The sequence below is a fragment of the Phaethon aethereus genome (genome assembly GCF_964289735.1).
Source record: "Phaethon aethereus genome assembly, chromosome: 3".
NCBI lineage: Eukaryota > Metazoa > Chordata > Aves > Phaethontiformes > Phaethontidae > Phaethon > Phaethon aethereus.
The window spans coordinates 8,021,969-8,031,906 of NC_138576.1; the positions used below are offsets into that span (position 1 = coordinate 8,021,969).

Sequence of the window (9,938 nt, forward strand, 5' to 3'; positions counted from 1 at the left end):
CCTGAAATATTGAGCAGTTGGAGCTCCTGATGCTAATCTCTCTGCCTTGGATCCTCAGCTGTGTAATGCAGGTAACACTCCAGAGTCTCCTTCCAGAACGGTAGGCACATCCCTGTTTGTAGGGCACTCACTAAAAGCAGAACAGGGTTTAAATAACACATGGTAAATAAAGCCCTGGGGCCATAATGAACTAGAGGATAAAGAAAATTACTGCGAGGCAACTGTCCTGTGCACTGGACAATATAGGAGTCCCAAGGAGGTGGAGAAAAAGTAGCATGTTCTCTTTAATGAGTAACTCATAATGTAAAAACCCAAAGGGCTGGATTCAAGTAGTTAAAACTACCTTAATTTTAACATTTCTTAACTTCCAAATGCTTGATTTGCAACCTTAATGTGTTCTTTGAATGTTCCACACAAAAGCTAAACTTTTTCAAAACCAAAGTGCAGAATTTTGTCCCATAGCATCTTATGGGCATCAGCAGGCTCACGACAACACTGCACTTACAGGCCCCACACAGACCGCAGGGGTAAGAAATTTCTCAAGGACTGAGGCCCAAAATTGAGCATAATCCAGCTACAGCAGCTCAAGTTACCACCCATCAGCCTAGTCGCACTAAGTGTCTGCACTCTTGGCCCAACACAGCTTTAAGGAAAAACATGTGAGCCAAAAGCCTTTGCAAAATACAGCAAACATGGGAAATAAATGCCAGGAATAGCACCTGACATAGAGCAACCTTAATATCATCGCAGAGGAGCAAACGATAAAGGATCACAGCTAAGCCCACAGATCGTAGGCACAGGATGCAGGTCACCCCAGCCCACAGTGCGATACAAAAATCACAGAGGAAAAATTAGCAGAAAATGCCCCCACTGCTGTGTTTGTTTTTATATTTACTTGGTGGAGTAAAAGCCCATTTTAAACCCCTGAGGCTACCACAACACGTCGATAATATCATAGCAGCAAAACCACAGGCATCTAATAGCAGATGAAAATAAAACAACACAGTCACACAGGGGGTCTCAGAGTAGGTGGTCTGAATGGTCCCTTTTCGACAAGCACCACCAGCAGGTACCTAATCTATTGAAGGTTTAGTATAACTTACCTAAAGACAGCCCTCTCTCACACCCAGTTCAGGTGCTTTTATGGGCTGCTGGAAGAGTGACAAGTGTCTCTGCTGGCAATTAGTGTCTTGATGCCGGGTCAAAAGATGACACACAAAAGTATATAGTGAAGTTCTTTGACTGTAGGTGGCTGATAAAATTTCTTGTACCCCTCTAGACCTCCTTCTGTTAAAGTAACATTAAAAAAAGGGAATATGTCTAAAAAAAGAGAATCTTTTCTTCCCCATCAGTGAGGCACAGCACTGCCAAGGTTGTTAACGTTGTGGGATACCTTGCCAGCAGGTGGATGTGACCTCCCCTGCCCACCACAACTAAAGTGCTTGGACAACATCTACTGTAAATTCCTCTGCAGCATGCTACATCATCTCTTGATTCAAGCACACCTCTGAAACCTCACCACTCTGAGAGTTTGCCCAAACTGCAGGTCCCACACATCCTGCTCCATCTTCATACAAGGATCCAGATGGATCCAACAGTGATTATTGTATAGCAAGCCTTAACATCCAAAGGAGCCCCATCAAACACTGATACCACTGCATCTACCAACATGGTTCAAGACCACACTGTATTTGAAGAGGCTCGGACAAGATTTATTTTACTGTGCAACTCAGAACCGCCAAGCCATTATTGTCTCTCTGACATGAAAAGACACGTACTGGGTTCCAGGCAGCCAAGCATTAAGCATCCCCAAAAGAGCAGACATACATACGTTAATTACTATGAATGAGGTCATATCCTCAGTTAGTGAGCTGAGCCAGGCATACTTGGATCAGCCCAAAACCAGACTGAGAGACACAACTCACCAATTTCCTCAGGCAAAAGGAGCAGCTAGGTTAATAATAATAATAATAATAATAATAATAATAATAATAATAATAATAATAATAGGTAACCCCAGCAGTTTTCTTAAACATGTTCAAAATTATTACTTCTATATCAGATTTAATCAACAAGAAGATGAGCTAGGATTAACTTCTGTGCTTCTGTACATCCTGCAAAGCTCTTGGCAAGTCAGCAAAGTTGCCTTGCACCAAACCAACCTGACCAAAAATCCTCTGAACCACTTTGAGCAGCTCATTGGGTCTGTTCCTGCAGGCAGCCACATACCTTTCAAGGGACAGAAACAGATTGAATCTGTGAAATTCTTGGGTATATGGATAAAAAGGAATGACAAGAGCACACAAAAAAACCACAAGGGTAGTTGCTTCAAATGGTTCCCCACAGGGACTGGGATTGCTGTCTTGGAAAAGAAAGCAGAAAGTTCAATCTAGACATGCACAAACACGCCAAGCACAAGCAACCAATCTCAAATAAGATATGTAAACAGTCCTGATGCTGGCCACCTAAATCACTGCGCACCCACCTAAATGCAGCATAGTCCAATTTTCAGTTCTGAATGCCAAGCACTTTGAGAGATCAGGCCATGTTTAAATTAGCAACAATAAAAGGATCAGCAAAAGTGCCAAGTATAAATACATAGTTTTCCCCCTCCCTGTAGAGAGCAAGCTTATTCTGCATCCCCTCCAGCTCCCAGTTTAAATTATTGTTTTAGCATTTAAGTATCTTGGTTGAGAAAGGATACATTAAAATTCCCACCTTTTTTTTTTTTAATTGACCCAACTATTTGTGTTATATAAAATCTGCTCTCACAGAATCTTAAATCAAGGAACATGTTTCACCTGAGGACATAAACAGTTGTTTTAATTCTGTAGCATTTGTATCCCTAACAACACACAGACATAGGAAGAATGCTGCAAGGACATTTTCCTCGAATAGACTGTGCATCTAGCGGATACTGATAACATGGGATACTTTGATACCTTTGATCTTTAAGGTCCCTTCTAACCCAAACCATTCTAAGATTCTATGAAGTGATTAAAATTACCAGAGTGTATTTGGGGGTGGGGAAGCAGGTGGAGGGTTAATAATACTAATTAAATAAAGTGTTCCTGGTACCGACAGAAGTTTGCATCAGTGGATCAGTTTCTGGGCCACAGAAATTAGTCGATACTATATAAGCATTGCCAGTTGCCACACAGATGTTGGGATCCCTGAGCGCTCTTGCTGGCAGCTCTCAGGGCTAATACGGCGGATTTCCACAGGACGTGAGCCAGATGCATATATATGGCTCGAGTATGGCACACCAGTCTTGACATCACTGCCCATATGAGGTTTCAGACGGACCCCTCACGAGCCATCCTGGCACCCACAGCAACCCCATCCATCCCTCCCGATGGTGCTTCCTTTCCCTGGCATCGCAAATCCGGACCCACCGATGGTTTTTCACAGCGCTAACAGCAGCGTTGCTGGTCACAGCCCAGGGCCACAAACAGAATTGGAAACGCGTGTTTCTCTACCTGAAGCTCAGTTTGGTCTCCTCAGCGCTCAGTATAAGTAAAGTCTGAATGTTTGAAGCGTCAGCAAGCACTGAGTCCTCACTCACAGCATTATCATCACAACTGTTGGGAAATCCATGGTGTTTTCTGGGTCCCGCCTTGGGACAGGAGTGCAGAGACACTTGCACCTTTGTTTAAGGTGGTATATTGATGCTCACAAAGCTGCATCCCTGATGACAAACTGGAACAACTCTCTAAGGCACCGAAATAGCCCCAGCTTCTGTGCTGCTGCTTCTCCTCTCCCAACAGCAGCAGAACTGGCACTTGATATCCCCCCATTGATTTCCTTCTCCAACATCTCTCTGCTTCCACTGACAGACAGAAATACATGACATAAAACCAAATGCAGCTTCCCTTTGTGAGAACCACTCAGCCATGGCTGCCAGACCCAGCCATCCCCTTCAGCTCACTCTCCAGACCCATCCCCTGCAGCTGACCATGCAGCCACATCTCCAGAACACTACCAGAAAAGGCCAAAGCCAGTCTTTGATGAGGTTTCAGACCTTGTCACCTCTGCACAGGAGAATTTCTCTGCCCCAGCACAGACCTCCATCAGTAAGCCAAACTGCAGCCCACACAGCTGTGATGGGTTGGCACATACGACCTCCAGCTGAGGAGCAAAACATTCCCTGGGGCAACAACCTCTTCAAACAGTAGCCTGAGGTCCATCCAACCTCATCACTCAGAGCCCTTCACCAAGAAAAGGTATGGAAGTGGCCTGGGTTTGGCTTAGTCTTTAAATGAAGTCTAAAGCATGTCTGTTTGTCCTTGGGGTCAAAAGCACAAACCTCATTACTGAGTTACACCACTGCACCGGAAAAGGAAGCCTATCTGCCTTTCTCTTGAAAATCCCCCTTTCCCAGCCCGCAGCTTTCAACACATGGAAATCCTAGACCCCCCCACAACACCATGGACCCAGTCAGGTTTCCAAAGCCAATATCAAAGTCTGACTAAAGCCATTCAGAAGCTGTTAGCATGTAGATTTTGGTGATAATTTGATGAATGGACTTGTCAAACAAATTGCCTTTATTATTGACTGATTAAATGCAATCAGGGAGAACTGCCTTTCCCCTCCCAACTCCAGCCCTCATCAGCTCCAGCAAACACACTGAGCCAATTAGCAGGGAGGTGGCAAAAGCAGCTTTCACTTGAAACCTGCCATTCTTGGAGGGGGGGAACAACAAAAAAAATCTTTGTGCTTTCAAAGTCAGGAAGAGCCTCCAGGGAGAGCTCCCAAAAGCCACCCAGGGCTCACCTGCAGGGTGTGGATGGGAGTTATCAGTATTCGTCTGGCTCAGGGCCGGATCAGCTCCCTTAAGCAAAGTGCTGCTCACATCCAGCTTGTGCCAAATATAATGCAAAGAACATAAATATTAAAGCAGGCCCAGGGGGAGCAGCACTACTGGGGCTGTTATTCTTACAGCTTTATGTCCTGCAGCTGGGTTCTCCTGTGTCAGAAAAAGCATGAGCTCCCATCAAAGCTATTTCCATGCCTAGAAACCTAAGTTTTGGCTTAGGTCCCTGCAGTGGATTCTCTGATGTCTGCAAATGGATGAGTCCACAGACAGCCTTTTCTGTACTGCAGCAGTAGTAAAGGGATCTGTCTCCTCTAACATGAAACTTGTAGCAACTACGTAGATCTGATGCCAATACCTTTCCGTCCAGCATGCCTGAAATTAGCTAATGAATGTTAAAGTTATTGAGGGAGGGGAAAGAATTGGAGCATGGCATCATAAACACATAAGCCTAATCCCCTGCAGGTATGCAGCTGGAAATTAAATGGTCACCTTGGCTGACAGTGGGCAGAGCAGAATTCAACATGTGTTCGCATGAACTAGCTTCAGAGACAGGAATCCCATGGCAGGAACTAGAAACAGCATATGGAATATAAGCAATAGCTGTTGACTAAGCTTTTGACTAAGCTTTCAACATCTGCATTTTAAGTTAGCATCAAAGACTAATTTTGGCCCCATTTTCATTAAGCTATTCCATCTAAGGAGCAAGCTCATGAATCTGCCCATGAATTACACCTCCCAGAGTCTACACAGAGGAGCTATGGCATAGTTTCCTCTGGCAGCACAATCCATTGCTCCCACTACATACAGAAAAGGGTGAAAACAAAGGTGAAGTTTTATCAGCTGGGCGGGATTTCAGGGAGTTCATTGCCAGGACTGAGATTAGGATTAAAGGTTTATAGATAAAGCAGAGAGACTCAAAAGACCAGCCTCTTACCCCACATCTCATCACAGTCCTCAAGTGTCACCTTGAACATAAGGGGTATGTGACACATCATGACACTAGGTCCTGAGTCTTCAAACAGTCCTGAGCACAAGAACTGATCACAGAATGAGATTAGATCAAGCATCCATACTACAAACAGCCACAGAGAGAAAGTCCAGGCTTTCTTAAGAAGGCTGCAAAGTGCCTGATAACTCCACTGTCTCCCCAAGGACCTGCTTCCTACCCCCACACCCTCCTGCAAACATCAATGTTTAATGAACTATTAAAGAAAACAACTTCAAAACACTTCACATAGTTCAAATACTTAACTTAAAAGGAATTTCAATTCTTACATCTCAGATTGCACCAGTACCCAGCAGGACATGCACTCATCATGTTCACGTTGTGGCATTTGAGCTGTGCAAATAGGAGGGATGGAGCCACAGTGTGAGACCATGCACTCATAGGCCTGGGAGCTGAGATGATGGAGATCCCCACCAGTTCTACCTGTGCTTTCCATAAGCAACCCAGTTCACCCTACCTCTGCTTACCTTCTCAAGGTACCTTCTCATGACACATGTAAAAAAGAAATCTTCCTGCAGCCAAGAGACACACACACCTTGAAGACCCAGCCAGCAGGAAAGTACTGGGTGGGTGTGCAATTCTTGGTAAATCTTTCAACCAGTCCTATTGCACAGCTGCAGAGTGTGAATTATATCAGTGCTGCTTGTGATCTGCTTAGAGCTCAAGACTGGCCGTCCCTAAGCTGCCTCTTTCCAGGGCTGGATCTATGTACTCTGCCTGGCCCATTGTGAAACGGCCATGACCTATGACTAACAGCAGTACCCCCCTGGCAGCACTGAGTCAAACCAAGTGAGACTTGTTTGACTTCAGTGAGAAGCCAGAGAAGCTTTGTTACTAAACAAGGTCTACAGGACTGAGTTTAAAAAAGCATTCTTCTCCAAAGAGCATAAGCTGCTCCCTCGGGACAGCACTGCTATTTGCAACCTGGAAAAGCCCATTCAATCCCAATGACCTGTGTCACCTCCTTCCAGCACGCAGACAGCAGTCGAGCTGCTGCAGAAACTTCTCACAGAATCACAGCGAGCCTTCCATTCCTCAGCAGCAATAATCAATACAAATCTGCTCACTTCCTTGGGATGCAGACAATTCATGTTCTGGATGCACCACCTCTAGCTGGGATGGCATATGGTAAGGCTATAAGGCTTCCCCAAAGACGTTCACCTGCTCAATTCCAGCCATGCCAGAGAAGGACCCAGAATAATGCGGAGTGTAGAAAAAGTATGTAACTGGCCAAAAACCATTACAGTCAAATTACGTTAAAAGGCTACCCCCCTTCCATTCCTCATGCCAGCTGACCATATACAGGGTAACAGTTGCAGACAAGGTGCTCCATCAGGTAGGAAGAGTTATCAGGGCCACTACTCCTTCACAGAGGCACATGGGCATGCCCTCCAGCATTGGAGGGAGACGAATGGGGTCTTTGCAAATTATATTGAAGAAGCCTAAGGTGTGATTTGGGAAATGCTGTACCTTTTCCTACCCTCTTTCATCTTGTGGCTACCAGCTCCTGAACTTTTAAAACTATATTTGAGCTGCTACACACTGGGTACAGCCCTTTCCTGCAGAAAACTGTGTTTCCTGTCCTGCAAGGTACAGTCAGTCCAACAAGACCGGGGACATTTGCCAAGCCTGTTATCAGAAAACATAGCTTGGATTTGGCAGAAGATTTCAACAGTTGTGGAAACTGACAGGAGATTGTGCTGTTGGGATTACAGACCCTGCTTCAGAGTAGTCTTGCCATGCATGTACACAGGGTTTTAAGCCACCCCTCTTCTCCCAGAATGTGACGGTACAGCTGGATGTTGCAGAAAACATGATTTTGTTATCAGCAATACTTACACATTTTTTTAAAAAGGACAGCTTCTGCCTACCCTGCCAGAATCACCAATGCCTATTGAATTTGTTTCCATGTCTCTGGCTATGTTGCACACACACAGTATGAAGTACCCTTGCTCTGGGACACTTTTGCACATTTTAATGCTTAGCAATTTGGCCTGGCTGAGTCAAACTTTATCTATATTTTAGAAGGACCAGTACTTTACCCATTGCAGCTTCAGCTCCTGTTGTGCCCACTCCATGCACTCTTTCTGCATTAACTTGCTTTCAAGCAGGAGCACAGAGAATGCTCAATGCCAAGAAAGAGATAAAAACACGCTAAAACCAGGGAAATGCCTCAGTCCTTTCCATTCAGAGGCAGATCGGCCTTGAATGGCAGCCCCCAGGACTGATCTGCCTCCAAAGGAGACTGAACCACAAGCAAGTCAGCCCCTTTCAATTTGCATTAAGACTTCAAGCTCCTGTATATATTCTTGCACTCTTCACCACAAGCTCCTCCTTTCTAACACAAATCCCTCACAGCACGCAGGCACATGCACTCCCAGGAAGCGAGCAGCAGTGTTGTGATGTGTTGAAACCGGAGTCCGGTGAGATTCAGCTCTTGGTAATGGCACTTCTTCATCAGCAAACTATAATTGGCAGCTCTTATCCACTACAAGAGTTTTGCAACACATACCTAAAGAATATGCCAGACTAGATCTTCACACTGAGACCCAAAATTAGAACCAATATCCCAAAAGCAAAGTGATGCTCACTAGCCATTCGTGAGCAAACTAATAAATACTGCTCAACTGCAAAATGAGATCTGTTATTTTTTTTTTGACCCACATGTACATCCACAAAGAACAGAAGCAGAAAGGTAATTTTAAAGTGACTAATGCAGCTATACATAGTTATAAAAATTATATGGGATTCCACACCTTCAAAGTGCCATTTATTTGCCTGCTTGTGCACAACTCAAAACAAGTGGTATGAACATTTTTAGACTCAGAAATTAGACACGTCTTCTCTTGGTTTAAGCAAACATAGGTTCAGAATATAATTAATTCTGTGCATGTTACATCTCTTTTATCTTAACTCAGAGGGCTTTTGCAACAGTCAGGAGCTGTATCTTAAGAGGAGGGGAATCTGGCCCATTACAAAATAACTCTGTCTTGCTATGTTAGCTTTAATTTATGTCCTAGACCTTCCCAGTCTCCTAATCTAGCTCTTTTCACTCCTCAGAGAAACACAGCACAAAACCTCCTACAAACTTATACAAGTTAACACTACTCCCCTCCTTGTTCCCAAAGTCACTCAGACAAACTCTGCTGAAACAGTTCCGCTAAGGGTTGCCGAGAAAGGCTTTTAACAAACAGTATTCTCTTTCGGAAGATGCTTTTCATGAGCTGATTTTAAAAAGCTTAAAATTACTCCCCACGTAACTATCCCAGATCTGCTCACATCCACTTTCCCTGAGCTGCTCCTGAGCCCTGTAACAAGAGCTCCCACCCATAAGCTGCTGCCGTCCAGCACACGCGCGGTCGGCGCGTCTCCCCTACCTGAGAAGTCTGCAGAAGTCTTAGCAAAGTTGCTGAAAGCTGTCAAGCACAGGAGTCCTTTGAGGAAGGTGGAGGTGGGAGACACATCTGGGCTGCACATCCTTAGGTGTCCTCACGGCTTGTTTTCTTCCAGGGAAAAGGAAAGCGCTTTCTGCCCCAGCCGAGGAGTACTCATTGCCCGGAGAACAGTGTTAGTCCCATTGCTTGGAAGGATCGCAGCGAGCAGCGGGGAAGGAAAAGCACTCGGCACACACACGCACACACACACACTCACACACACACACATCCCTGGGAGTGAATGAATCCCGGCTGAGCGCGGCTGACGAATGAGACAGACCTACCTGAGCCTTGGCGGAGGTCCCAGGGTCCTAAAAGACATCGCTTCCCCCAAATTTGCTGCAGACTGCTCCTGTGCAGCTGTCCAGCAGCGGCACTGCAAGCGGTTAGGGGGCAGAGCTGGGGGGTGCCCTGGGGGGCTGGTTTGGAGAAGCCCCGTTGCTGTTGTTTTAGATACCCAGGGATCCCGTCTCTCTGGTGCAGACAGACAGAAGGATGGGCAGTATTTTCAAAGGAGGAAGCCCAAAACAAAGCACCTGAATTCACACGGATTTCTGGAGAGATGGGCATTTGTAGCTGCTGCTGAAATCAGTGTCGGCAGTGGTGTCCTGCCAGACTGGTGACAGGACAATTCTTCAGCTATGTCCACCATTGAGAGCGATCCTACAATTGAAGAGACTTA

The 9,938-nt window shown here is 45.4% G+C and overlaps 1 protein-coding gene across 2 annotated transcripts in view; it reads right to left on the minus strand.

Moving 5' to 3' along the window:
* Positions 1-9,299, minus strand: part of LOC309403140 (protein eva-1 homolog C-like) — a gene marked incomplete at both ends in the record, with an annotated part of 234,238 nt that extends 224,939 nt beyond the window's left edge. For both annotated transcript variants that reach the window (XM_081997170.1, XM_081997169.1), the window contains one exon: positions 9,200-9,299. In XM_081997170.1, the coding sequence (XP_081853296.1) occupies positions 9,200-9,299 (100 nt within the window). The remainder of the gene's footprint in view (positions 1-9,199) is intronic.
* Between the last annotated feature and the right edge of the window lie 639 nt (positions 9,300-9,938).